Source organism: Brettanomyces nanus, chromosome 2 (assembly GCF_011074865.1).
Source record: "Brettanomyces nanus chromosome 2, complete sequence".
NCBI lineage: Eukaryota > Fungi > Ascomycota > Pichiomycetes > Pichiales > Pichiaceae > Brettanomyces > Brettanomyces nanus.
This window is the reverse complement of record NC_052375.1, coordinates 870,670-898,115: the sequence shown is the minus strand read 5'-3', so window position 1 is coordinate 898,115 and position 27,446 is coordinate 870,670. Positions and strand designations below refer to the sequence as shown.

The window sequence follows — 27,446 nt, the reverse complement described above, 5'->3', positions numbered from 1 at the left end:
CAATCTGTACAAGTATTAAACGGAGACATCTTTACTAAGTCCAAAATCATGAAAATTTTTTTTCACTAGCTTGAAAATTCGTGTGATACTCAATAATATCACGTGATCAGGCATGCACAATGTAGCTGTAGCTCTAGGCAAAGGTGCGAGGTGTGAACTCAAAATAGAATACTTTAAATAACTAACTAAACTTGATCAGTAACTGGTTCAACGTTCCAAATGTTCTCTGCATACTCCCTGATACATCTATCAGAGGAGAAGAATCCCATATTGGCAACGCAAATAATACTCTTCTTGACCCAATTTTCTCTGTCTCTGAACTCCTTATCAATGGTACTCTGGGCCTCCAAATAAGACTCAAAGTCATCACTAACCAAATAGTAATCTCCGTGATACTTAACAGAATCAACGAGTGACTTGTATTCGTCGTAAGGACCAAAAGTTCCCTTCTCAATCTCATCGAACACCTGCTCTAACGGCTCTGGAACCTCCAATTTACCCATCTGATGGTCCTGTCTAAGTTCTTCCACATCCTCAGCCAAATTACCGAATAGAAAGATCTGATCCTCACCAACTTCTCTCGTAATTTCAACGTTGGCACCATCAACGGTACCAATAATCAATCCACCATTGATCACAAACTTCATGTTAGATGTACCTGATGCTTCTGTACCTGCAGTAGAGATATGTTCTGAGATATCAGAGGCAGGACAGATGATCTCGGCCTTAGAAACATTGTAGTCTGGAATAAATACAACCTGTAAGAATCCCTTTGAATCAGGATCATTGTTAACTACTTCGGCCACAGAGTTCACCAACTTGATGATCTTCTTGGCTGCGTAATAACCTGGTGCAGCCTTACCACCAATAATAGAGGTTCTAGGAAAGAACTTGCCTGCTCTCTCCGATTCGGGAGTAGCCTTGATCTGCAAGTATCTATAGATAACACCAAAGATGTTCATCTGTTGACGCTTGTACTCATGAATACGCTTGACCTGAACATCGAACAAGCTACTTGGATTCACCTCAATACCAGTGAGCTTCTTGATCAACTGTGCCAATCTCTTCTTGTTATGAAGCTTCACCTCGATCCATGCCTCACGGAACTCTGGATCGTCAATGAACTTCTCAAGCTGCTTTAATCTGACAGTATTGGTGAGGAACTCATCAGAGCCCAATTTCGAAGTGATAAGATCTGACAACATAGGATTGGCTTGCTTCAACCACCTTCTAGGTGTGATACCGTTGGTAACGTTGGTGAACTTCTCAGCACCGTAAACCTTAACAAAATCTTTGAAAATGGTAGTTTTAATCAACTCAGAGTGCAATTCGGCAACACCGTTGACCTTGTGGGAACCAATGATGGCCAAGTTTGCCATTCTAATATTTTTTGGATCGGATTCTTCGACAATGGACACATTTCTAATCAATTCTCTATCCTGAGGGAACCTTTTAGCCACCATCTGTAGGAATTGCATGTTGATAGAGTAAATAATCTCCAAATGACGAGGGAGAAGGTTACCAAACAAGTCTAGAGGCCATTTCTCCAAAGCCTCTTGCATCACAGTATGATTGGTGTAACCAAAAGTTCTGGTGACGATTTCCCAAGCTTCGTTCCATTCTACTCCTTCAAGATCGACCAAGATACGTTGCAATTCAACAACGGCAAGAGTAGGATGGGTGTCATTGAGCTGAATGGCAACCAAATCAGGGAATTCAGACCACTTCTTCTTGGTCTTCATGAATCTTCTGACAATATCGTGCAAAGAGGCAGCCACCCAAAAGAACTGCTGCTTCAAACGCAACTCTTTACCCTGATAAAAGTTATCGTTAGGATACAAGACGGCAGTGATAGATTCTGCTCTTTGCTGCTGAGCAACAGAACTATCATAGTCACCCTGGTTGAACTTTTGAAAGTCGAATTCCGAAGTTGGCTGAGAAGACCACAAACGTAAGTTGTTAACGTTGGAGGTATTGTAACCAGGAACAGGGAAGTCATAAGCTACAGCCAAAACCTGTTCACCACCTTGCCACTGCTTCTTAGATTTACCAGTCTTAGGATCGGTAGTAGTACTAACGTAGCCGTAGAAATCTACAGGGATCTGAATCTCGTGACGAGGAATCTCCCAAGGGTTACCAAACTTCAACCAATAATCAGGAGCCTCAACCTGATAACCATCGACAATTTTCTGAGAAAAGATACCATAGTTGTATCTCAAACCGTAACCCCAACCAGGGTAGTTGCCGGTACTCATAGAATCGATGAAACAAGCAGCCAAACGACCCAAGCCACCATTACCAAGACCAGCATCTGGCTCAACGTCGATGACATCTTCTAAATTGAAGCCCAATTCATCAGTGGATTTACAGCACAATTCCTTAATACCCAAATTAATCATAGCATTATCCAATGCACGTCCCATAAGGAACTCAAGAGAAAGATAGTAGATACGTTTAACCTCACGAAGAGTATGCATCTGTTGGGTCTTGTTCCAATGCAAAATCAGCTTATCTCTTATAGAAGTGGATAGAGCTTGATAGGCAGCTAGCGAATCACAGTTGTACATGGAACGGGCCAAGGTTGTTTCGACATGATTGATAATCTGCGATTCTAATTGGTCAGGAGAAGTGAATTCTCTTGCAGCATACTTAGTCCATGCTTCTCTGGCTTTAATTGGGATCGATTGATCAATTGCTTTAATTTCCGTTGGAGTGAAACCAGTCATGGACCGTTTATGGAAACGGCCTGACAAGCCGGAATCGAAAGACATGTTAGGGTAAAGAGAAAGTAAGGTTAATTAGAGTAAGAGGTCTGCACGGTCGATGAAGAGATAAGATTGCGGTGGGGGGGGGGAGAGGCAGACGCTGCACGGCAGAGGCTGAGGCAAGCACCGGCAAATGCGGCTCGGCAAATGCGGACGGGAGAGGCTGCGCGGCAGACGCGGCACGGCAGAGGCAGGCACCGGCAAATACGGCACACGCGGCAGGCAGACGCAGCAGACGCACCTACGGGCTACAGACGATCGAGTGCTGTTGTTCAGCTATTAAACTATGTATCATATTATCTCTTCGTTTTTATAAATTCGGCCAGAAGAAAACTCCAATCCTTCTCCATTGTAACTAGTTAAAGGACTTATCTCAACTAGAGAGTCGGAGGTATCCACTTTCCCGCCGTTGGCAATAATCCATCCTGTAGAGCGCCGTAGACAGTCCTTTCTACAAGTTTCAGGACAGTTAAATCCTGTTCCAGATGAATTTTTCAAAGGAGAGAATTCCAAGCTTCTATCAACCTCAAGACATCCAAATCTGTCAAGTTTCACCGATTGAAACACATCAAATATGAACTGTTCCATCTTCAGACCATTGACTTCCTTTGGTGTAAGGATGCTATCGCTCGTACTATCAAGGTAATTGATCTTCTTCTTAGCAATATGATAGGGAAGATGTTTCCTTGACGAGATCCACTCTGGAACCATCTGTTTAAGAAAGTCCACCTTGTAATAATGAGTGACGATATTTGCAGCTCGGAAATAAAGTAGATGAGCATCTGTTGGATCTCTTTTCTGACTCAACTGCTCAGTTATCTCCGAGTATTCGATGACACATGGTGCTTGGGTGTTCTTATCCAACACTATAAGACCGACTTTTTCCAAAGGGTCACTTTTCCTAACCACCTTAGTAGTCACCTGATAATTTCCAAGGGCAGAGTAACCCAGAAAAACAGGATCAGCCACTTTAACGAGGATATTATCAACGCAATATGCATGAACATGTTCAATACCTCTCTTTTCAAAGTCTTCCACTATTTGATTATCATGTAAAGCCTTGTAAAATCCTCCATTACCATCAGGACTTTGATATAATGAGCTCTTCGATGAAAGAAGAAACTTTTTACCATCAAGACTAACTGCAGGTAAAGTTCCTTGATTAAAGAAGATCACATCTCCACTGGGTAGTCCAAAGTATGCATGATCGACGAAAAAGGTCTCTGTAGCCACTCGAGTAGGACACGATGTCATAACATATAAAGGTAGACTGATTTGGAAGTCCTTCTTTAACGATTTGGATGCTGCCAACTGCTTCAACTTGATGATTCTTTCACATTGCAATTGGAATAGTGATTTATGCGATGGAAGTCCCACGTCATAAATTCCCTTGGGATTGCAAGACCCCAATCGGGTACCCTGTCCACCTGCCATCAAAACAACGGCAACTTTGCTTTTCGCAATAAGTTCTAGACCCTTATTATTCCATGCTTCCAAAGTGTCTTTACTGGAATCCAGTACTGACGAATACGAAGTTGATTTCGGTAAAGGCTCAAACTCTCTACTCTCAGAGATAGAAGAAGAATAATCCATGGCATTTTGAACATCCTGGAGGAATTTCGCAGGATCTGGAATATTGGAAAGTTGCTCCATCAATGAAGATCTCTCATCATCTGTTAATTCATTCCAGTACTTAAATAGATGCTCTTGACCTGCACTCAAGTAGGCTCTTTTAACAGAGTTCATAGTAGAAGCAATCATGGATAGATAATTGAGTATATAAAAAAGGAATAAGAAAAGAAAAAAAGAATATACAGATAGAAGGAAGCGCCAGATTGGATGTCCACTTTAGACCATTTGAATAGACAGAACATAAAAAATAAAATGTACCAACTAATTAGGCAATATATAAATAGAGGCAATTAACCTGCAGGACCGTTTTTTTTCTTTTCTTCTAAAGTCTCTCGGCAGTTAAATCAGCCTTAATCTTGAAAGGTTGTCCTCTCCAATCAATCCTTGAACCAATCATAGCAATTAACCAAATAGGAAAAGCCAACAATTCTCTAGTAATCCAAACAGGAATAAATTGTGCCACACTCATCAATCCACCTTGACAGTGATATGATGTCCTCAAAAAATATGGAAACTGCCAACTGGTACCGTCTGTAGGTAGAGCTTTAACATAACTAGCCAATAAATGAAACTGACAGTAATCCACCAAAAACCAGATCAGAACATGCAGAGAAAAATAGAGCACATTAAATTTACACTGCCAAAAGATCACACTGAGACTAAAGGAGCCAATTAGACCACTCATAAGACATTCTGTAGCCGGCTCAACTAAAGTAGCAGCAAGAACCATATATTTGCGAACTCTCAACCATCTCACACGCCTATTAATATAATCAGAAAGAGTATTTGTTCCTCCTAATGGCTGAACAACGGCATCTGTACTCATTCCTGCTCGACCTCCCACATAGTCCCATAATGCTTGACCTATCATGTTATCTTCAGCAATATACCGAGCAAAGAACCGTATTCCCTCCCCTGGATGAGACCCATAGTACCGGGCATCACTGAAGTTATTACCACTGAGACCATCCACACTCTCATGGGATGCCTGCTCCCCCATACGAGCCACAGCGTGGTCAAGATCTGACCGTCTATATATATTTGATTTGCCGTTAACACAAGGCGCTACAGCCAAAGTATTAAGCGATACATAGAATTTGGCATGTGATGATGAAAGAAACATCTCGTCTAAATAACAACCCATAGAGGTATCGTCTAAGGCTACTGCCAAGGGAATATGGTTCATCATCTTAACTCGTTTACTTCCGTTCACTTTACGACCGTTGTGTAAATTGTGAACCATGGAATAGATCGATCTTTTAAGTGTATCCGGCCGTGCCCAAGCGTTCGAATCTATAACCCATAGGACGTCGTATTTCGCAGCTTTATAACCTTTGGAAAGGTTATTAATCTTTGGGTTGGGCCCGTAATTATCCGGGAACCCCCCAGAAGTGTCGTCTATCATCAATTTGGCATCTATTTTCGGATACTGCGATATGAGATACTGTACAATCTCAATGGCCGGATCATGTGGATCTTGAATACAGAAGATGATCTCTAGCTGATCTACCGGATAATCCTGCTCGAATGATGATCTGAGACAGAGCTGCATCTCGGCATCAACTCCCTTTAAAGGCCGAAGAATTGTAACACCTACCAGATCTGCATCTTTGATTTTGAGGTCAATTTTGGCTCGATTTGACTTATTGCATCTTAATAGGATCTCCAGAAATCCTATTATAGCTACTAGTACCACCACTATATACAGTACCAAGCCTAGAACCGCCAGAAATTGAGTAAACGCGGTTAATCGGGAAGAATCAGACATAACATTTGCCTAGTGGTAGGAGTATAAGTTGAATTTTGTAGGGCTGTACTGTGTTATTCTGGATGTTAAGAAGCTTGAATACCGGAAGGGTGAGGTTTTCATGTTTCCAGGCAGACCCGGTAGTCCCAGTAACCCGGTAGAACCGGTAGTCCCAATAACCCGGTAGACCCAGAAGACCCGGTAGACCTCAAGAGTATCTCGAAAGCCTAATATCTCTCCCTTCATTGAACCAATTTCCTCCAAATATCTCATGCGTCTCCAAACACCACCATAGTCTCATGTTATAAGATCAGATCGGCATCTCCACTGATTTAAGTCTCCATTCTTTTGACCTTGTTTCTCTTATCGGTCTTCGTTCTCGCACGACTGACTCATTCGAGAAATCAAATTTTCATACTTTGAAATTTCAGATTCCAAATCACAAAGACTACTCAATTAACGTAATACGGAATACTTTATTTCTTTTCCAGGTTGCCACACCAAACTACCAATCATCGATTATCGATAAATAATGTCTAGAAAAGATTTTATAGATAAGGATATTGACCGGAGGGTTGCACAAATCAATATATCTTCGGCATCCACAGAACCCACAGGACTCCCTGTATCCACAGGGTCCGCTGGGTCGTTCACTTCAGTTGGTTCGGTTGGTTCGGTCGGTTCCATGAGCTCCATTGGCTCAAACAAACACACATCATCTCCATTAAGCAGACCAGTGAAGCCTTCATACTCCCATGAGGGCCTGCCAAATTCTGCCATCGATTACTGTGTACCTAACGATATGAACGATAGATACAACGAGAACCCAGATGACACCGTTCCTACTCTTCCTTATCAACCCAAACCAATCAGAAATCAGTCTCATTCGAGAGCTTTCAGTACTCCTTTGAACACCAGACCTGCCTCCCCTTACACTCTAAACCCTCCTATTGATGCGGACGGATTGTCTTGGCCGTCTATAGGTGCCCGTAAGAGGATCGACAGCACCCCAGAAGAGGCTGTTCAGCGCCAGAAGAAGATCGAAGATGCCATTAGAACGATACTTATTGAACTGGGCGAAGACGTCAACAGAGAAGGGTTGATCAGAACCCCGGAAAGGTACGCTAAGGCTATGCTATTCTTCACGAAAGGTTATGAGGATAATATTAAGGATGTGATTAACCAGGCAGTGTTTGAGGAGGATCACGATGAGATGGTGATGGTCAAAGATATTCAGATCTATTCACTCTGTGAGCACCATTTGGTTCCCTTCTACGGCAAAGTTCACATTGGATATATTCCAAATAAGCGAGTACTAGGCCTTAGTAAGTTGGCCAGATTGGCTGAGATGTATGCACGTAGATTCCAGGTCCAGGAAAGACTAACCAAGCAAATAGCTTTAGCTCTAAGCCAGATATTACATCCTAGAGGTGTTGCTGTCGTTATAGAAGCTACTCATATGTGCATGGTGAGTAGAGGCATTCAAAAGACTGGTGCTGTCACCTGTACAAGCTGTATGCTTGGTTGTTTCCGGTCTCAGCAGAAGACCAGGGATGAATTTTTGGCCCTACTTAATAGGAACGCTTCTATTTGAGAGCTTTTCTAGTTACGCTCCATTATACTTTAATGAACCTAGATTGTCGATCATTGTAGTTACTTGGTGCTATAAAACTTGTTATAATACTCTTCTGGAGTTAGCTGGAGATATTCTTGCGTGTGCTTGATAAGCTCCTTCTCCTTTTCTGGTGTCCATTCGTTGAACTCTTTTTCGTTTGCAACTGGTCTTTCTGCCACAGGTGTCACTCTAAAAGCATGACGAATCGAATCTGCTTCAAGATCACTGGTAGCCGTATGAATAACTCTTCGGTTATCCCAAACCACCACTGTCTTGTCGTCCCAACTGGCCCTAATGTGTGCGTCTAAGCATGTTCTCAAATGTCCTAACAAAAATCTAAGTAGAGCATCTGATTCCTCGTCTTTTAACCCAAGAATTTTTCGTGTGAATCCTCCAAGGGATCCGCCAACACTTCCATTAACAAATAGAGCCTTCTTCTTGAGAACAGGATGGTATCTAACCACTGGATGAATGGTGTGGACAATGGGCTTCCTTTCAATACCTCCACCACTTTTGGCTCCTTCAATTTGCTCTTTGGAAGTGTGAACTGCCTGCAATCCGTCTAAGAATACTTTCATAGTTGGCGACAATCTATCATAAGCTTCAATGGTGTCAATAAACTGAGTGTCTCCACCTTCTCCCGTCTGAAGCATTGCCAATGCTGTAATACCAGCAGGTTGACTCTCATAAGTGACGTCAGAATGCCAAGTAATAAAGCTATTGTGCCTGTCGAAGAAACGGTTTTTACCCTCCTTATCACGGAAGTCGAAAATCAAATGAAAGTCTGGCTCATTTAATGGAGCTCCCGAAGAATTATGAACATGCAATGGTCCATAATACTGTCCCCATTTCTTCAAATCTTCAAATGACAACTCTTTGAAATCCTGGTTTCGGAAGACAATAACACCTTTCTTTTCAACCAATAACGCCAAATCATCCTTTTGTCGAGGAGTTAATTTGCTGAGTTGCAAACCGTCAATCTCCAATCCTAATTTAGGACTAAGCAATTTCTTCCGAGCTCCTGTCTTTTTAAATAAAGAATCAAATGAAGGATCACCAAAATATCCTCTGTCCGTATGACGAAACGGTTTGATTGGCTTGAAAGCAAGTTCCTGGTTTGTTTCCCAAACGGGAGCAAACCGTGGAGATTGTAACTTTTCAAGCAGTTCTGATGAAAGGGTATACACTCCTTCCTTTTTTCCCGATCTGGCAATCAAGTCCTTTCCCTCATTCTGACTCTTTTTCAAGTCAGACTCTTCAAAGTTGACAGGTAATTTTCCAAAAAGAAGTTTGGTCGTCATCACTGTTGAAGGCTTAAGTTGAAAAGCTATTAGTCTCTTCATCAACTGAGCATTTATCTCTCTTTTATACTGATAGCCTTAAATCTCCACAACTGACCAACTAACTACCCACAGACGATGGCTCCATTTTCCAATCAAGCGAATATGTGGCATAAACAATAAAGCCTCGAATCTATTTTTATTTGACACATATGACCGCACCCCGATCAAAAATGATAGTCTCGAGGCTCGAATGCGAAGAAGAACCATCCTAAAGGGGAAATAATAATCGTTGTGGCGGCTGCAGAATTTAACTTACTCTTTTAGGATTTCGTCCGGATGCGGCTCCAATGAGCATCAAATAACTTGTCGCTAAAGCAGTAATACCGTTAACAGCTCATTAAGCTTCATTGCCACAATACTGCTATTCTACACTCACCTTCTGCCACAGCATACCCTTCCTTATTTTTTTAATTTAATCACGGGCTTTTACCGAATGGTCAAACGGCTTCAGCTTCTCTCTTCTGTGGCACATCCATCAATAAATTACATATATTTCTTCGAGCCACCGTTTACTGGAAACAGAACACAACAAGAGAAATCAACTATCTGTAATTATATGGTATATATAGTAGATGAGAAGTTAAGAAAAGAGAGCAGATAGAGTGGTATCATAAATGCTCTTACTTTATACTACTTATGATGTCTTCGGCTTTTCGTAAGTTCCAAGGTTTTGCTTTAGGTGCAATTATTGGTTCTCCAATAACTTCATCATCAGTCGATGAAGAAAAAGGAAATCAAATAACTAAAGATGATGTCGCTCAAGATACCAATGGTGCTCCTGTGGAAAAAAAGTCTCCATTAGGATACGATGTAACTGCCTTCTCAACCTTCTATCTCATTGTACAGGGTGTGTTAGGTACCGGTATATTTGCTACACCGGCTACAATTTTGGAATCGATGGGATCCATAGGCTCCACTTATGTTATTTGGACAGTTGGATTCATTGTCGTTCTACTGCAAGTGTTCATGTATGTGGAATACTCTTCTTACTTTAGGCATCGTTCAGGGGCCGAAGTGGTCTATTTAGAGCAGGCTTATCCTAAACCCCGATTTATGATTCCTGTGCTTTATGCTGCCATCAGTGTGTGCCTTTCATTTGCAACATCATCTGCCAGTGCTTTTGCCACCTACATATTTAAAGCCAGTGGCCGAGATGCTACCGCTTGGGAAAGGAGAGGATTGGGTGTACTCTCTCTAGTACTAGCAGCTGCTATTACAGCCACTAACACCAAATTTGCTATTAAATTAAACAATCTTATTGGGTTTGTGAAAGTTGTCTTCATTTTGTTTGTTGCACTTTCCGGATTTGCAACCTTGGCAGGTAGTACACAAACGCCTAAAGCGGCTGCTCATGCCGTCTTTAAAGATGCCTGGAAGGGAACCACAACAGATGGCAACTCCATCTCCAACGCTATACTAAAAGTAATCTTCTCTTTTGAAGGTTGTAATTATGCATTTGGAGTGGTTGCAGAGAGTCATCCCAAGAATACTATTCGAACCTATAGTATTTTGATTCCATTCACTATGTTCTTCATTTATATTCTTTATATATTAGCCATTACAGCTTATTATGCAGGTGTGGCCGATATTACTGAAATCAAAGAGAGTGGAAACTTGATCGCAGCCGTCTACTTTGAGAAGATATTTGGTACAAATAGTGCTGTTACAGCCATGTCAGCCTTTGTGGCAATATCTGCATTTGGCCATTTGCTAACTGTTTATATTTCCCATTCAAGAACATTAAGGGAATGTGGCCGTCAAGGTGTTCTTCCTTATCCAAGAATTTGGACAAGCGTCAAACCCCTTGGAACTCCTCTATTCCCTATTTTGGTCACTTTCATTGTCAATCTCATTGTTTTGTTAGCTCCACCCCCTGGGGATGCATACAACTTTGTTGTTGACTTAGGTTCTTACTCGACTTACATCTTTAATGCTATGCTATCTTTTGGTCTTTTCAAATTGAGAAGACATAGAAGTAAGATTGGTCTTGGCTACCAAGAATTTCATATTCCAGCTCCTCTACTTGCTTTGTTGTTTCTATTTTCACTATTTGTTATAGCTATGGCATTTGTTCCTCCTGAAGGAACACTAATAGGAAGCGATGTCTCCTTCTTCTATGCTACATATCCAATTACCACCATAGGTATATTCCTTTTTTGCATTGGATATTACTTTGTCTGGGAATATGTGCTTCCCAAGATTGGAAAGTACAGACACAGACTCTCTAAGTTTGAGTTGGCAAAGGGAGAAAATGGTCATAAGGTCATCAAAGTTGCACTCAGTGATTTGGAGGAGTGGGATAGAGAGCATAAAGACCAAGACCAGGACCAAGAGACCAGTGCAGGACCGGAGCAAGACATTGATGGTATCTACAAAAATGATTCGGTGCAAATTACCAGTACGAGTGCTTCAGGCAAAGACTGAAAGAAGCATTCGCTTTATAATGAAGAGACTTATGCGACAAGAGAAAAGTATGTTTTTCATATTATATATTATACATAACCAAAGGAAAATACTTTCATTGCCGTCTCTTTTTGGTTCTTGGCTTCGTAGTACTGGAACCAATGGTAATATTCACTTTAGGAGGCACGAGAAATCCAAAAGACCTGCCGACTTTAGCCAAGTCCAATAGATCAACTTTGTAGACAGTCTTAAGATGATGAGAAGCGTAAGCCTGAAGATATGCTCTATAACCATCTTTTGCGGATTGATGTAACCAGTAATTATTCTTAATAAGCTGCTCCAGCTGAGACTGAACATTGGCAATCTTACTATTTGGGAATTCATATTCATTTAATGGAACCTTGGCGGCCTTCAAGTAACGAAGGAAGCCCAACTCTTGAGGAATAAGGAACATCAATGATTTACCTTTACCTTTAGTACCTCTTGCTGTTCTTCCCACACGATGAATGTAATCCCTAGGATCATCAGGAGGATCAAACTGAATAATCCAGTCAACATCAGGAATATCTAAACCTCTAGCAGCAACATCAGTGGACAATAGAATACCGCTCTTGGCGTTACAGAACTCAAAAAAGGTGTTTGTTCTTTTTTGCTGCTTTTGCTTTCCATGCAAGGAAAGCACAGGAATATCAATATAGTTAAGTAGCTCTGCAAAATACTTGACACAATTGCAAGAGGAGAAAAAGACAATGACTTTCTTCTTACGCATGTTTCTTTTGAGGAAGGAGAATAACAATAAAAACCGCTTGTCGGACTCACACACCACATAACCTTGCTCTAGACCTGCAACGGTAGCTGTATCTTTACTCTCTTGAACATTAATATAGACGGGAGCTTTTTTCAAAGAAGCTCTTGCCAAATCCTCGATTTTGGTGGTCTGGGTGGCTGAGAAAAGCATAGATTGACGGTTTTCATTGGGTAGAATCCTGACAATTTGACGAATCTCATCTTCGAAACCGATCTCTAGAATACGATCGGCTTCATCCAAAATTAAAGATCTTAAGTTCTTGAACACAAAACCCTCAGTGTTCTGTAGATGATCCAATAATCTTCCAGGAGTTGCAATTAATAAGTTGACACCCTTGGATAACTTCTCAGCTTCCTGTCTTCTATTGGCACCTCCAATAACTATACCCAAAGTCTGAGAATGGTTTGCCATCAATTCTCTAGCAACACCAAATATTTGAAGAGCCAACTCTCTGGTTGGAGTAATGACAATAGCACCTGTTCCATTTCGAGGTTTGAATTTCAACGAGTAAAGCAATTCGATGGCCGGAATAAGAAAGGCTAAAGTCTTACCGGAACCGGTATTGGCTGCACCTAAAACATCTTTACCTGCAAGTAAAGGCGGTATCGTTCTTGCCTGAACTTCTGTCATCTTTTCGAATCCCATATCTTTGATTCCTTTAAGAGTTGCAGCGGAAAGTTCAAGCTCTGTAAAGAGATTAGGTAGGTTAGGATCTGAAGAAGCTTCAGTCAGTGGATTGGTCGGTGAATTAGGCTTAGGTTTTGGAGCTCTATCAGCTTCAGATTGTTCAAGTTCAACTTCAGATTCAGCTTCAGGTTCCCTGCTTCTATGGGAGTTTTCATTCTTTTCTAACAATTTTTCAACATCTGCAAACTCATTATCGATCTTATCAACTATTTCATCAGTGTTAGTGGATTCCACATCTTCAAGAGTACCATTATCATCATCTTTCTTTAGCTTTTTTGTTTCAGGAACATTGCCAGTAGATTTTCTAGATCTCTTTCTTCCAGTTCTAGCCATTTTCAAGGTGATCAATTAAACTAAAAAATAAGCAAGATGGAAAAAGGATTTAAACAATTCCAAAAAAGTCTCATTAAAATTTTCAGATATAAAATAAAATAAAATAAAAAAAAAAATAAAAAAAAAAAAAATTTCGTGAAAAAAGTGAAAAGTTTCGAGGAAAGTGAAAAATTCCGTCGAAGGTGAAAAATCTCAGCCAAATTCACGTGATCATTGACACGACGTCCCGGTAATGGAGGGGTCTCTGGCGCTCAGGCGCAGAGCCGAATACAGTCAAAAAGAAAACGGGTAACTACCACTTTCTCTTTTCAAGCTAAAGCAATATTTGTATTAAGCAAGCATGAGCACAGTAAGTGAGAGAGTGAAAGAAATACGGGGATAAATATGTATACTAACATTGAAACTAATTAGTCTAAAGAATTCCGGTTGGTCGTGGTTGGACCCCCAGTAGTGGGTAAATCTGCGCTTACTATACGTCTTACGCAGTCCGAGTTCGCCAACGAGTACGATCCTACCATTGAAGACTCATACAGACATTACTGTGAGATCAATGGTGTCCAATCATCGTTGGATATTCTTGATACTGCAGGGCAAGAGGAATATTCGTCGATGCGTGACTTGTATATGAAGACAGGTGAAGGCTTTTTACTAGTGTTCAGTTTAGTGGACCGTCATTCGTTTGAGGAAATCAGCACTTTCTATAACCAGATTATGCGGGTTAAAGGAGAACTAGTAAGCTTTGTTCCATTGATGCTTGTTGGAAACAAGAACGACCTCGAGAACGAAAGACAGGTGTCTAAAGAGGAGGCTATTTCGTTGGCCAAGAAATTCAATGCATCGTACATTGAGACATCTGCCAAGACAGGAGAGAATGTCGTTGAGGCTTTCCATGGCCTTGTGAAGGTAATCATGCATAATTCTGTACTTGGTGCTGGACTCGCCGGTACTTTGTATCCTAATTTGAAGGAGGAAAGGGAAGCACAGGCTCGAGAGATTGCGGAGCAGAAGAAGAAGCAGAAGGCAGGCAGAAAGAATGACAATTCGGGAAGTACGGCCGGTTCTGGAGGAAACGATGATGCAGGAAATGGCAATCAAAGAGTTGGAAGTAGTACGAGAGGTGCGCAAGGTAACAAAAGTGGTGGAAAGAGAGCTAGAAGTAGCGAACAACCTGAAAGTAAGGAGGGTGGAGGTTGTTGCTTGATCGTGTAAACTACAGCAGAATCGACAATCAATCAATTAAATATTTAGTTAAGTAGGGGTTCTTTCTCGGAGGTAGAAGCGGATTTGATGTCAGCAGCCGATGCGACATGAGCTGCTGGGACCTCCTCGCTCACCTCTGTAGCCTTTGGAGGCTTGGCGACCGGGATTTCGTCAATAGTAGTTTTGACAGTAGATCCTGCAGTTCTCACAGGAATTTTGCTCTTGACGTAATCAGTGACGGGAGAAATAGCATGTTGAACTTTCTTCAAAGTAGGTTCAGCCTGAGCTTTGACACTTTTATAAGCATTAGCGGATTTTTCCTTGGCCAATTCAGAACATTCCTTAATGGAGGAATCGATAGTATCCTTGTTGGCAAGATAAATAGGAGGCACAGAGAAAGCCGAGACAGTGGAAGCGAAAAGAATGGTCCAAACGCTCAACAAAGAAGTCAAAAAGTACAAGAAATAGGAAGCAAGAGCAGCTTTCAAAGTGGTTTCAATATTGACGGCTGTAAACAAGTTTTGTATCTTGATTTCCAAATCCTTAAAGGCAGAAGCCAAAATAGAGGCATGTGCCTGTAAGAAATCACCGATTGAGGTAGATTGAGCAGGCTTAAATTTAGTAACCAAGCCTTCACCAGTGAGCAATTTACCTGAATATTCGGCCAAAGCAGTAAAGGAAAGAAGCAAAGTGGTTAAATAGAAGGTCCAGCTGACGAAATCAGTGTACTTATAGATCAAAAGCAAGCTTGTAGAAGCAACAAAGATCTCAGCAGAAGCAACAGGATCCTTCCAAGTGAGAAGATCCTTACCAGAGGTTCTGGTACAAGGATCGGCCGCGCAGCAGCTAGATTTGGTTGGTTTAGAAGACATAATTGAGTAATTAAATAGGGATACAAGAAGAAGAAAGGGATGGATAAGATGGAGGATTTAGGCGATTCGAGGAAAAATTTTCTGCAAGCGAAGCGAACGTGGCGTAGCGAGATAAGGGATTTGGGGGATCTGGGGGTACCTGGTGGGTGCGTGATGGCTGTGGCTGCGTGGTGGGTGCCGGTGGGTACCTGGTGACGGCCTGGTAGGTCACTCCTGCTCACTAACCTGGTAGGTCTCTCCTATTCACCTTCCTGGTAGGTCTCTCCTATTCACCTACCTGGTAGGTCACTCCTATTCACCTACCTACTCGCTACGCTCATAGGTACGCTCGTAGGCAGGCTCATAGGCATGCTTCGAACCATCACTACACTCTCTAGATTCCACACGTCTTACTCCCTCCCACCCGGATATATCCAGCCCCGGCCTAATCCACAGGATGAGATAGTAATCTCGATGTCATCAGGAGTAGACTCTTCAGTATCCGCACTATTATACTCACAGAAGTACGAACATGTCCGAGGAATCTTCATGGCCAATTGGTCATCTTCTGCAGATGGTCATGTAGGTTCGGCTTGTAACAGGGATGATGGCCAGAAGGGGAAGAATTCTAGTTGCAGCGTGGATCAGGACTGGGATGAAGTACAGGCGACCTGCTCGCAGCTTCGCATTCCATGCGAACGGGTCAACTTTGAGAAGGAATATTGGACGGATGTATTTGAGCCAATGTTGGAGATGTATTCCAAAGGGTTGACCCCAAATCCCGACGTTGGATGTAATAAGTACATCAAGTTCGGCAAGATGATTGAGCATCTACAGAGTTATTATGAGAGAAGACAGCTGCTCTCGTCCAGTAAATGGTGGCTGGTCACAGGTCATTATGCCCGGGTTCTTCAGAAGGAAAGTACAGGGGAATTTCAACTCTTTAGAGCAGGATATAAGCCGAAAGACCAATCGTACTATCTTTCTCAGATACCGGAATCAGTACTTGGTCGAATTTTATTACCTATGGGTCATCATACGAAGCCAGAAGTACGTCGGATGGCCGGAGAGAATGGCCTAGTGACTCGAGACAAGCCAGATTCTCAGGGACTCTGCTTTGTTTCTCCCAGTGTCAAATTCGACGATTTTCTAGATGAATATATAGAGGCCAATCCCGGAGATATCGTCGATACAAGTGGGAAGATATGGGGGAGGCATCGAGGATTATGGCATGGAACTATAGGTCAAAGATCTGGTATTAGTATGCCACAAGGAGATCCAAGATATAAGGGAGTCTGGCTAATTAGTGATAAAGACATTGATAGGAATAGGATGATTATATCGAGGAAAGACGATAGAGAAGCGTTTATAAAGAGAAGAATTGAGGTTCAGGACTGGCATTGGATGAATGCAGGTTTGAAGATTGGGGAAGTGGCCAAGGGGAGGTCACTTAACGCCCAGATTAGGTCTTTGCAACAGCCCAGTAAAGTCATCAGAGTTATACAGAAGCAGCAGAATCCGGAACAGTTGGTAGTCGATGTGGAAGATGGGATATTTGGCGTTGCTCCGGGTCAGGACTTGGTACTCTATGATGGAGATAGGGTGTTAGGATGTGGAATGATAAGTGGTCAAGCTCTTGGCTAAGGCTTTTTCGATCAATTGGATCATCCTTTTGACGTTTATATCAAATCTTGTTGCTATTCTTCGGTTGAAATCATCCAAAACTGATCTCTTTTCAACCGATTTCATGCTTTTCCAATTGGTCTCCAACTTTTCAATCTGTTCCATCATCATAATCATGTAATCAACCTGATCTATCAACTTATTCAATCTATGATACTGACTTTTCACTATGATTTTCTGATCCTCTATATCTTCAACATTATTCACTTCTGGATCAATTCGAATGTTCTTATATATACCTATCACCTTTAAATTATCAACCAATCTACTCAATTCTTTCTCTTCTTGTAATCTATCTCGAAGCTTTTTGATTGTTATCACCGTTTTATCATTGAATCCTACTAACTTGGATTCTAGTATGATAAGTCTTGAATTGAGACCTGTATATGTGAGGTTTGGCATTGTAGAAAGAGTAATGTAGAGGTGTATGGTAGAGGTGAGTGGGTGGTAGATATGATGGGAGAGGGGGGATCCCACCGGGGGCCGGTAGGGCCCAGTAGGGAGCCCTAGAGACACCGGGTCTGGCCCAAGGTCCGGTCCAACCCCCCCCCCCCCAGGGCTCGTGACCACCTTCTTTTTCAAGGAGGCAAAGGCACTTAAAACTTTGACACCAACAACCACTTTCTCCTTTACCTCCTCATAGATAATCAAACAAAATGGTAAGTAATAACTACTCATTCTTCTCAATTGACCCTACTAACACTCTCACAGTCCAGATCCGGGTAAGTTAAATCCAAAGCTAAACCTAACCACAATCGTCCACGTGTCTATTTACTAACAAATATCCCATTCAGTGTCGGTGTTTCAGATGAAGCTCTTAAAGCTTTCAACGACTTGAAGCTTGGTAAAAAAATACAAATTTATCATTTTCAAAGTCAGTGATGATAAGACGAAGATAGTCGTTGACAAGACATCTTCAGATGAGTCTTATGATGTTTTCCTTGAAGAGTTACCAGAGAATGATTGTAAGTACGCTGTCTATGACTTTGAGTACGAAATCGGCCCCAACGAAGGAAAGAGAAATAAGATTGTCTTTTTCCAGTGGTCTCCTGATACTGCCTCAATTAGAGCCAAGATGGTCTATGCTTCTTCCAAGGATGCATTGAGAAGAGCATTGAATGGTGTTTCTGCAGATATTCAAGGTACAGATTTTTCCGAAGTTGCTTATGATAGTGTTTTGGACAGAGTCAGTAGAGGAGCTGGTTCTCATTAGCTGTATATGAATGAATAAATAAACAATCAAAGCGTCAGTAGTCGCGATGGAAGTTTTTCATAGCTCGTAGTCACTTGAGGCTTCTTTCTCTTGGATCAATGGCACAAAGAGCAACTTTAGAACAGAAACTTGTGATCATTGATCACTTTAAACAGAGTAATCGACCTCAGATCGAAACGGTCAACTACTTTAAACATCACTATTCTATATCTACATCTACGTTAAGTGAGTGGATAAAGAATGAGTCCGAACTACGTCTTCGATATGACCAGTCAAAAGCAACAGATTCAGCTACAGGTAATTTGATGCGATCAACGAGAAGAAAGCCAACGTACAAATACGAAAAGATCAATCGTGCAATGCATCAATTGGTGGAACGGAGAAGAGCCCGTGGTTACAGAGTAGACGAGAAGTTTCTTAGGGACTGTTGGACTCATTTGGCCCCACAATGTGGTATAACAGACCCCAAAAGAGTGTCGTCGTTTAGTCATGGATGGCTATCAAATTTTAAGAAAAGACATGGATTAAATAAGCATACGATGAGGGGTGGGGGGGAGGTAGGGGATCAGAAAATGGGGGATGAGGATGAGGTTGAGGTTGAGCCCGTTGACGTTGAGCCCGCTGAGGTTGAACCCGCTGAGGACTTGCCCGTACCCTCGGTACCTTTGGCCGAAATCGAACGCTTCATCTTCATCTACTGCGAAAACTTCTTCCTACAACACCCCTCACAGTTCGAACAGTCTCGAGTCATCTTCAATCAGTTCAAAGCAAAGTTTATGCAGGAGAAATTGGCCAGTCAAAACATCTAAGGCATTTTCAAAACCTCCTGTGTCTCCTTTGGTCCTTCTCCAATTCCTGTAAGAATGACACTGGATACTCCTTGAGAGAATATATCTTTATTGAACAGATCGATTGGAAATCTGTCGGGTAACGAATAATTGATGGAACGCTTCTTGTCCCAGCCTGGCAAGTGGCCAAAGAATTCATTCAAAACACCTAAAACCAAATGCTCGTCCTTCTCTTCATAGTAGATCACTGCATTTGGACCTGCATCAAATGTATATGCAGCAACATTACGTCCCTGGGATTTGTTGAGCTCGTTAATAAGCTTGACGATTCTCTTGGACGTATCATTCATATAGAATATCGGAGGATAGGAGTCCAAGCAAACGGCATGGAACGAATTCGAGTCTCTCATTGTCAACTCGGCAAACTTTTCAAAGTTCTTCTTGATGATGGACTGCTCCATCTCTTTGTATCTCGGTGGAACTACATTTTTCACTCTATACTCAAATAGATCCGAACTCCCAACAGTAAGTTGCATACCTCCTGTACTTGGAACTTCTTTCTTGGAGGCAGAAACAACCAGAATGGCAGCCCGAATACCGGGCCAATGTCCGACATCGGCAATTTGGACTGCTCTGGAGTCCGTTCCGTCCTTCTTCGAGCCCATTTCCCATGCTACAAAGCCTCCATAGAGTGATCTACATGCAGAGCCTGACCCTTGTCGAGCAATCTTACTTAACTCTGATCGATCTAATGGTAATCGGTATAATCTGGCAATTCCATATACCATAGCAGCATATCCGGCAGCTGACGAGGCCAACCCGGCAGCAGTAGGGAAATTGTTCACACTGACAATTCGTAAAGGCCATTCAGAGATCCTTGGGAGAGAACCATCCTTCGCCTCCATCTCTGATCTATACTTACGTAATTCTCCAAGACATTTCTGAGACCTAAGAGACTCTAGGGATTCTAATTTACCATTGAGGTACAACTGATCGACGGAATATGACTCTGAATCGGAACAAGAAACAGTAGTGGTAGTCTTTAGATCGTCCTGAGAGAGTGTAACACTGATGGAAGAATTGGTAGGAAGATTGAGTACAGAGTCACGCTTTCCCCAATACTTGAGGGTGGCGATATTAACAGGCGCCGTAACAGATACTGAGTACATTGGAGGAAGAGTGAAGTACGACAAAGGAGGCCAAAAAAATGGATGGCTGGTGGCTAGTGAAAAATTACTCGCAACGATCGTCGTAAAATTCACTCTCTATTAGTAAACTATGTGCTAATTAATTATACAACACTACTTTTCTGGCTGATCTCCATTGGACTGCTGCTGTAATAACTGCTGCTGCTGAACCATATCAGACTCATACTGACCTTGCACCAGATTATTATTCTGTAGAGCTTCTGCACCTTCGATTTCATGGAAGTCCAATATCTCACTGTACATCATAATTTTCCATGTTTCAACGGGTAAATCCGCATCGTTAAACGACCAATCGAACCTTTCCTCGGCTATTGGTTCATCAGTAGCATCATGATAAGGAGCCAAATAAGGATGATCCAAAGCCTGAGCAGCTGTAATTCTCTTTTTAGGATCAAAAATAAGCATCTTAGACAACAAATCAATGGCTTCCGGATCAACACCTTTGAATCTCTCTTCGAACGGAACGGGGTCTCTGTGAGGTAAAGATTGAACAAATTTCAAAGTGTTTTCCGAACAAATAGTATTAATAACATCGGCCGGTGGTGATCCTAGCAGTTTGGTAATGATACTAAACTGATCTACATGATCTCTACCAGGAAATAGAGGTTTACCTTCAATCATCTCTGCAAATATACAACCAGCAGACCATATATCCACCTCAGTATCATACTTTTGCCACGTAAGCATGATTTCTGGTGCTCTATAATAACGTGTCGACACATAACCTGTCATCTGGGGGTCCTGGATTCGAGCCAATCCAAAGTCACAGATCTTCAGGTCACAGTTCTCGTTAATGAGAATATTACTAGGCTTCAAATCTCTATGAATAACACCAGCAGAATGAACATACTTAAGGCCCCTAAGAATTTGATACAAGAAGTACTGAATGAACTGCTTTTCTAGTGGTCTCGATGCCAATAGTCGATGAAGATCGGTACCTTGTAACTCAGTGACAAAATAGATATCTTCCATAGGACTAAGGAAGATGTCTTCCAATGAGATGAGGTTCTCGTGTCTGAGATGATTCAACAACTTAAGTTCTCTGTATGTTCTCTTGGCCAATACAGGAGTAGAAAAGGGCTTCATCACCTTTTTTATCGCAACACTCTTATCGGTCAAATTGTCTCTGGCAGAACAAACAAGCCCGAAAGCCCCCATACCAATAGGATTGAGATCCGTATATCGAGGAGTGGTTTCAAAAACCGTACCAAAGATTTGGGTTCTAACAAAATCCTGCAGCGACATTACTTAAAGTAAGAGAAGAGGACCTGACCAAAGTCAACTAAGTTGTCCATCTTTTCAGTGTCCGTCCTTTATTCATATAAGTATGACGTCAATTAATCGCGCCTGCGTCGATCGACCATTGACGATCGCGGATCAGAAATTGATCACCACGTTCAGCTTCTTGTTCAGCCTTCACTTCTTGTTCAGCTTTCTTCTTCTCGTTCATCCAAATGGCCACGCAGTTCCCTTCCTCTCAGTCATCTCGACCGGCTCCTTCGGTTCCCCTGGTCTCTTCGGCTCCCTCGGCTCCTTCGGTTCCCCCGGTGACTAGGAAAAGATCTCCCTCAAAGACTCGGTCCAATTATAACCCAATTAATACCACCTCTATTGCCCTGTTGAACTCTCCTCCCAATGAAATAAACCCCCGTATCTCATCACATTCTGCTCCTACAGCACAAACAACCAATGCGGCTGCAACGGCAACTTCAACTGCAACTGCAACCACAATAACAATGCCTACGTCATCTCAACATCCACGTTCGATTTCACCCCTCAAAACTCACGTTCATGTCGTCAAACTCTCGTCGTTTGAGAAGCCTTCCGAATATCTTAAGATCCTTGCTGTTCCAGAATCTCCAGAGTCTCTCAAGATCGGTCGCCAGAATATGCCCAAGGCTACCAACAAGATAACGGATGGATTCTTTGATTCTCGGGTCCTTTCAAGGAACCACGCTGAGTTGTTCATTAGGGACAACAAATTGTTCATTAGGGATCTCAAATCATCCAATGGAACGTTTATAAATGATGTCAAGTTGGATCCTTATAAGGATTGTCAGCTAAAAATTGGAGATAAGCTGGATTTGGGTACTACTTTGGAGAGTCAAGTTGCTCATAAGAAGATTACCTGCACTATTGCCGAATTTAACTATGTCAGTCTACAGGATTATCAGAAATTGGTGTCCAAAACGTTGCAGAAGGATGATTTTGCTGCGAAAAGACTGGAATTGTTCAACAGTACTGTTGATGCACTTATATTTGGAGAGTTGGTCGATGAAAGGCAGGAGGACTCTTTATTGGCATTATTGGGTAGTGAAGATGATGAGACAAAGGCGAAGGTAAAAGTAGAAGTGAAGGAAAACGGGGCCTCATCTAGGCCTTCTTTTGGGGATCCCTTTGTTTCTGGACTTCATGTCAAGCCTTCAAGTAGTATGCAAGATATAATACGGAAGCTTGCCATTGCAGTGAATAACGAGTTTGTTCAACAGCAGAGATTACAACAGATGGGTGTTTTTTTAAGGAACTACAACGATCTATTGATGAGATCGGATCATTCTGCGGACAGTTTGCGTCCTAGTACTAGTTCGCGTCCTAGTACTAGTTCGCATCCTAGTTCTAGTTCTGTTTCTCGGATAAAATCCTTGGAGCAAGAATTTGAGCAAGAATTGGTTGAATTGAGGAAAACTAAAGGTCTTTTGAAGGAAAAGGAGACGGAAACAGAGCAGTTAAAGAGACAGATCCAAGGTTATAAGCAGCAGCTATCCGAACAGCAAAGGAAAACTACAGAAATGAATCTAAAGCAAGTTGATCTTGAACAGAAACTAGATATTGCTATGGCAGAGGTTTCTGAGTATTCGAAACAACTTAATCAGAGTCGAACGGTTGAAAAGAAGTTGAATTCACAGCTTGAAGAACTACAGACGAAGCAAAAGGTATCGCTAGTAGACGAGAGGGTCGATGTAGAAGTGGCTAGCCGTTACATTCATTGGCAAGGTCGACTATTTATTGTATCATTGAGTGTGGTATTCCTAGCTTATATAGGTACACAGCTTGTCTAGTATATTAAACACTTGATCCGTCTGTGCGTCCTGCTCACTTATCGTTACGGTGTCTATAGTATCTATACATAATCTATTTGATAACTGTTTGACGAACAAGTCAGCAACAGAGTCAAGAGTAGCTGGCAGATTTCCTAGTTCGTTAAGGATAGAGGTCTGCTTAAATTGAGACAATCCGCACATGACAAATCTAGGATCGTTAACATAGGACAGATCCGTTTTACAGTTAATGGAGCAGCCATGACAGGTGATAGAACGTCTAACATTAACACCTAAGGAAGAGATCTTTTTAATATCAGTTCCTTCATTGTATATTTCTTTTGATTCGACCCAAACGCCAGTATCTTGAGTCGTTTGAGCTGGTAGCCAAAATGGATGGCCACTTAAAACACCAATAATGCTCTTCTCCAGCGTGGAAACGTAGCATCTAGAAGTAAGCTTATGGAACGATGATAGGTCAAGAATTGGATAGATAACAATCTGTCCAGGGCCATGGAATGTCACCTGACCTCCTCTATTGGTCTGAACGAATGGCACATGCTTCACATGGTTCATAAAATCGATCTTCTGAAACGTTGTATTTTTCTTCTCTCTTTTACCTCCAGTGTACACTGGTTGGAACTCAAAGCTGAGCACTGTAGGACAATAGGCCGGAGGAGAAATGGTGGGGAAGTTTGGCCGGGAAGCTATTCGAGGGTTTCTCTTCAAGATCTCGTAATCTCTATGTGCCAAGTTCTTTTGTACCAGGTATTCTTGGATCTCATTTCCTCGATTGTAGGGAAGTAGTCCTTTGAAGTGAACATGTTTGATTTTATGCGCAAACTGCTTTGTAGGAGGGAATTTGGTGGTACAAAGACGCACCTGGTTCATTGGTATGAGGGAGGCTGAGGGAAGCTAAGAGAAGCTAAGCGAAGCTAAGGGAAGCTAGAGGTGATCTGGAAATCAAATGTCCGACGTTGACGCGTCGCGACGCGTCGTCATTAAACGCGACAGGACTTGACCACTTGACCACTTGACCACTCGACCACTCGACCACTCGACCACTCAGCATAGCGCTTTCTTCTCTCAACACATCCTCTCGCCAATGCACATCCTTTGTGTGGCTGAAAAACCTTCCATTGCAAGCTCGGTTGCCAGAACACTCAGTGGAGGAAATAGTAGAACGCGTCAAGTTAAAGGAAAAGCAGGACGATTTGCAAGGAACATTGACTTCACTTTCGATTTCCCCGAGTTTGGAAGATGCGATGTTACTATGACTTCTGTGGCAGGTCATGTGACCAATATAGATTTCCCGGACCAGTATTCATGGGGTCATTGTAATCCTGAAGCATTATTTGATGCACCTACAATCATCAAGGTAGGAAATCCTGTTATAGCAGATAACATTACCAAAGAGGCTCAGAATTGTGATCTTCTTATGATCTGGACAGACTGTGATCGAGAGGGAGAATATATTGGATGGGAGATTGTTCAACAGGCGAGTATCAGAAACCGAGGGATGACTTTGGAATCGGCGTATCGTGCCAGATTCTCTCACTTAGAGAGATCGCACGTGATCTATGCTGCCAAGCATCCTGTGAGACTTGACAAAAAGGCCATTGAAGCAGTCAAGACTCGAATGGAGCTTGATTTACGAACTGGAGCCTGTTTGACTCGATTCCTCACTGGTCTCTTTGGAAGGGTCTTGGATAAAGGCTCGCCTATGGTTTCTTATGGAGGATGTCAATTTCCAACTCTAGGTTTTGTTGTTGATAGATACAAGCGAATCAAGATGTTCAAGAAGGAACCCTTTTGGCAGATATCTTTAGCGTTTAAGAAGAAACAGAAGCAGTGTCTGATGACGTGGGAAAGGGGTCATCTTTTTGATAGACTAGTTACAGTTTGTATCTATCAGAACTGCCTTAAACTAGAGCCGGAATCGGCAACAGTTATTGGAGTGGACACGAAACCAACCAGTAATTGGGCACCGTTACCGCTCACAACAGTAGAAATGCAAAAGGATTGCGGCCGGTTCTTCAAACTCACTGCCAAGGATACCCTTTCAGCAGCCGAGACTTTGTATACCAAGGGATTCATCTCATATCCAAGAACGGAAACGGATACGTTTCCGAAGGCCATGGATTTACGTAAATTGGTTGAGAAGCAGGTAGAATCATCGAAATGGGGTGCCTATGCACGTTCTTTACTTGATGATACGGGTAATTTTCGGCAGCCGAGGACAGGAAAGCATAGCGATGAAGCCCATCCTCCTATTCATCCGATTATATTGGCTGGAGAACAGGCCAGCTTAACGTCAGTACAGAAAACGGTTTATGAATACGTTGTTCGACGATTTCTAGCGTGCTGTTCACCCGATGCAAAGGGTCTGAAGAGTAGTATACGGGTGAAATGGGGTACCGAAGTGTTTAGAGCAGCTGGGCTTGTAGTTACGAGTAACGGATACTTGGAGATCTTTATCTACAGTAAATGGAAGTCATCTAGGACGTCTTTACCGGAGGTTGAATTGAATGAAAGGGTGAAATTGTGCAAGGTTCTGGTGACAGAAGGTAGTACAGAACCTCCAAAGAAGCTAACAGAGACAGAACTCATTGCTTTGATGGATGCCAATGGTATCGGTACAGATGCCACAATTGCAGAACATATTGATAAGATTAAGTCGAGGAACTATGTGATTATGCAAAAGACTAGTGAGGGAAGAAGCAAGACAAGCGTTATAGTACCTACGGAGTTGGGATATGGTTTAGTGGAGGGATTTAATAGGCTCGGGTTGATCAAGATTTCGTTAACCAAGCCGTTTTTAAGAAGAATGTTGGAGACTAAGTTGAAATATATATGCGAAGGACAAGTGAGTCGAAAGGATGTATTAGCGGAGACCATCAGTCTGTATAGAGAAGCATATACGTTGATGACTAGACAGCAGAGTTTGTTGTTGCAGAGTTATAAAGAGGCCATTAGGACCAATGATTAATTTCAGCACATTTCTAGAGGAGGAGGAATATCGGGTACCTTACCAAGTTGAAAGGAGTCTGCTTTAAAGTAGTTGAGGATCTCTTGAGAGAGGGAGTTCTTTTCAGTAGGTGGGTCATCGACAGGTGCTTGTTTGAAAGTGCCAGATGGAGAGCTTGATGCTCCAAAGGCAGGCTGAGCACCACCAGTGGACGTGGCTGCCCCAAACGGAGAGCTTGACGCTCCAAAAGCGGGCTGAGCACCACCGGTAGACGTAGCTGCCCCAAACGGAGAGCTTGACGCTCCAAAAGCGGGCTGAGCACCACCAGCGGACGTAGCTGCGCCAAACGGAGAGCTTGACGCTCCAAACGTAGGCCGATCACCACCAGCGGACGTAGCTGTCCCAAACGGAGAGCTTGACGCTCCAAACGCAGGCTGAGCACCACCGGTAGACGTAGCTGCCCCAAACGGAGAGCTTGATGCTCCAAAAGCAGACTTAGAGGCGCCTCCTGAGCCCCCAAAGGCAGCACCCCCCGTGCTTTGAAACGCATTCGAACCGAATGCCGTAGACGCCGTAGGTGTAGACTTTCCGTTGGATTGAGACATCAATGTAGCAAATGGTGAAGTTGACTGGGTTGTAGATTGAGCAAAGTTCCCAAAAGCGGATTTATTGAATGCCGAGGAGCCAAATGGATTTTGACCGGCCTGTCCAGTTGGACCAGACTGCCCGGACTGTCCAAAACCATGTTGACCAAATCCGGATTGGCCAAATGGAGATGCTGCTTGGCCAAACGAAGATGCGACCGGATTCTGAGTGCTAAATGGAGATGCTGAGTTGCTTCCAAACGGATTTGGGGCGGTTGATCCCCCTAACGAACTCGGGGCAGCTGATCCTCCAAATGGATTCGAAGCAGCTGATCCCCCAAACGGACTTGAAGTGTTATTGAAGCCGTGCTGACCAAACATGATGACTCTGATAAGAAGAAGTGATGATAAAAGGAGAGAAATTTTGTTAGGCAGTTCGCGATCCTTAAAAAGAGACCGAAGCCTTAATGAGCATCGATCACTTCTTATTGCTGAGTGTTCATGATCTGCGTCCAGTGCTCTTGTACAATCAACTCGCTCTATGAGCGTTACAAGGGAAACCATATTCGGCTGACCGTTT

General features: G+C 42.5%; 16 protein-coding genes across 16 annotated transcripts; 7 read left to right on the top strand and 9 right to left on the bottom strand.

Moving 5' to 3' along the window:
* Positions 1 to 185: 185 nt before the first annotated feature.
* Positions 186 to 2,771, bottom strand: GPH1 (Non-essential glycogen phosphorylase; the record flags this gene model as incomplete). Its single annotated transcript, XM_038922711.1, has 1 exon — positions 186 to 2,771. One exon carries the CDS (start codon positions 2,769 to 2,771, stop codon positions 186 to 188), a length of 2,586 nt encoding a protein of 861 aa, XP_038778639.1.
* A 285-nt stretch (positions 2,772 to 3,056) lies between these two features.
* FOA43_002413 (uncharacterized protein) lies at positions 3,057 to 4,526 on the bottom strand (the record flags this gene model as incomplete). Its single annotated transcript, XM_038922710.1, has 1 exon — positions 3,057 to 4,526. One exon carries the CDS (start codon positions 4,524 to 4,526, stop codon positions 3,057 to 3,059), a length of 1,470 nt encoding a protein of 489 aa, XP_038778638.1.
* Positions 4,527 to 4,719: 193 nt separating this feature from the next.
* FOA43_002412 (uncharacterized protein) lies at positions 4,720 to 5,949 on the bottom strand (the record flags this gene model as incomplete). The annotated part of the gene is made up of 1 exon (XM_038922709.1): positions 4,720 to 5,949. The coding sequence occupies one exon, from the start codon at positions 5,947 to 5,949 to the stop codon at positions 4,720 to 4,722; it is 1,230 nt and encodes a 409-aa protein (XP_038778637.1).
* Positions 5,950 to 6,676: 727 nt separating this feature from the next.
* On the top strand, positions 6,677 to 7,738 carry FOL2 (GTP cyclohydrolase I; the record flags this gene model as incomplete). The annotated part of the gene is made up of 1 exon (XM_038922708.1): positions 6,677 to 7,738. One exon carries the CDS (start codon positions 6,677 to 6,679, stop codon positions 7,736 to 7,738), a length of 1,062 nt encoding a protein of 353 aa, XP_038778636.1.
* A 59-nt stretch (positions 7,739 to 7,797) lies between these two features.
* On the bottom strand, positions 7,798 to 9,060 carry FOA43_002410 (uncharacterized protein; the record flags this gene model as incomplete). The annotated part of the gene is made up of 1 exon (XM_038922707.1): positions 7,798 to 9,060. One exon carries the CDS (start codon positions 9,058 to 9,060, stop codon positions 7,798 to 7,800), a length of 1,263 nt encoding a protein of 420 aa, XP_038778635.1.
* A 678-nt stretch (positions 9,061 to 9,738) lies between these two features.
* On the top strand, positions 9,739 to 11,526 carry FOA43_002409 (uncharacterized protein; the record flags this gene model as incomplete). The annotated part of the gene is made up of 1 exon (XM_038922706.1): positions 9,739 to 11,526. One exon carries the CDS (start codon positions 9,739 to 9,741, stop codon positions 11,524 to 11,526), a length of 1,788 nt encoding a protein of 595 aa, XP_038778634.1.
* A 94-nt stretch (positions 11,527 to 11,620) lies between these two features.
* Positions 11,621 to 13,333, bottom strand: HAS1 (ATP-dependent RNA helicase; the record flags this gene model as incomplete). Its single annotated transcript, XM_038922705.1, has 1 exon — positions 11,621 to 13,333. One exon carries the CDS (start codon positions 13,331 to 13,333, stop codon positions 11,621 to 11,623), a length of 1,713 nt encoding a protein of 570 aa, XP_038778633.1.
* Positions 13,334 to 13,673: 340 nt separating this feature from the next.
* Positions 13,674 to 14,542, top strand: RAS1 (Ras GTPase; the record flags this gene model as incomplete). Its single annotated transcript, XM_038922704.1, has 2 exons — positions 13,674 to 13,682; positions 13,745 to 14,542. The coding sequence occupies 2 exons, from the start codon at positions 13,674 to 13,676 to the stop codon at positions 14,540 to 14,542; spliced, it is 807 nt and encodes a 268-aa protein (XP_038778632.1).
* A 35-nt stretch (positions 14,543 to 14,577) lies between these two features.
* Positions 14,578 to 15,405, bottom strand: FOA43_002406 (uncharacterized protein; the record flags this gene model as incomplete). Its single annotated transcript, XM_038922703.1, has 1 exon — positions 14,578 to 15,405. One exon carries the CDS (start codon positions 15,403 to 15,405, stop codon positions 14,578 to 14,580), a length of 828 nt encoding a protein of 275 aa, XP_038778631.1.
* Positions 15,406 to 15,753: 348 nt separating this feature from the next.
* FOA43_002405 (uncharacterized protein) lies at positions 15,754 to 17,028 on the top strand (the record flags this gene model as incomplete). Its single annotated transcript, XM_038922702.1, has 1 exon — positions 15,754 to 17,028. One exon carries the CDS (start codon positions 15,754 to 15,756, stop codon positions 17,026 to 17,028), a length of 1,275 nt encoding a protein of 424 aa, XP_038778630.1.
* A 695-nt stretch (positions 17,029 to 17,723) lies between these two features.
* COF1 (cofilin) lies at positions 17,724 to 18,280 on the top strand (the record flags this gene model as incomplete). The annotated part of the gene is made up of 4 exons (XM_038922701.1): positions 17,724 to 17,726; positions 17,779 to 17,789; positions 17,862 to 17,911; positions 17,943 to 18,280. 4 exons carry the CDS (start codon positions 17,724 to 17,726, stop codon positions 18,278 to 18,280), a joined length of 402 nt encoding a protein of 133 aa, XP_038778629.1.
* An 805-nt stretch (positions 18,281 to 19,085) lies between these two features.
* On the bottom strand, positions 19,086 to 20,237 carry MVD1 (diphosphomevalonate decarboxylase; the record flags this gene model as incomplete). Its single annotated transcript, XM_038922700.1, has 1 exon — positions 19,086 to 20,237. The coding sequence occupies one exon, from the start codon at positions 20,235 to 20,237 to the stop codon at positions 19,086 to 19,088; it is 1,152 nt and encodes a 383-aa protein (XP_038778628.1).
* A 132-nt stretch (positions 20,238 to 20,369) lies between these two features.
* Positions 20,370 to 21,521, bottom strand: HOG1 (MAPK protein hog1; the record flags this gene model as incomplete). The annotated part of the gene is made up of 1 exon (XM_038922699.1): positions 20,370 to 21,521. The coding sequence occupies one exon, from the start codon at positions 21,519 to 21,521 to the stop codon at positions 20,370 to 20,372; it is 1,152 nt and encodes a 383-aa protein (XP_038778627.1).
* Positions 21,522 to 22,012: 491 nt separating this feature from the next.
* On the top strand, positions 22,013 to 23,335 carry FOA43_002401 (uncharacterized protein; the record flags this gene model as incomplete). Its single annotated transcript, XM_038922698.1, has 1 exon — positions 22,013 to 23,335. One exon carries the CDS (start codon positions 22,013 to 22,015, stop codon positions 23,333 to 23,335), a length of 1,323 nt encoding a protein of 440 aa, XP_038778626.1.
* Positions 23,336 to 24,419: 1,084 nt separating this feature from the next.
* On the top strand, positions 24,420 to 26,303 carry FOA43_002400 (uncharacterized protein; the record flags this gene model as incomplete). Its single annotated transcript, XM_038922697.1, has 1 exon — positions 24,420 to 26,303. One exon carries the CDS (start codon positions 24,420 to 24,422, stop codon positions 26,301 to 26,303), a length of 1,884 nt encoding a protein of 627 aa, XP_038778625.1.
* A 2-nt stretch (positions 26,304 to 26,305) lies between these two features.
* FOA43_002399 (uncharacterized protein) lies at positions 26,306 to 27,247 on the bottom strand (the record flags this gene model as incomplete). The annotated part of the gene is made up of 1 exon (XM_038922696.1): positions 26,306 to 27,247. One exon carries the CDS (start codon positions 27,245 to 27,247, stop codon positions 26,306 to 26,308), a length of 942 nt encoding a protein of 313 aa, XP_038778624.1.
* Positions 27,248 to 27,446: the final 199 nt, after the last annotated feature.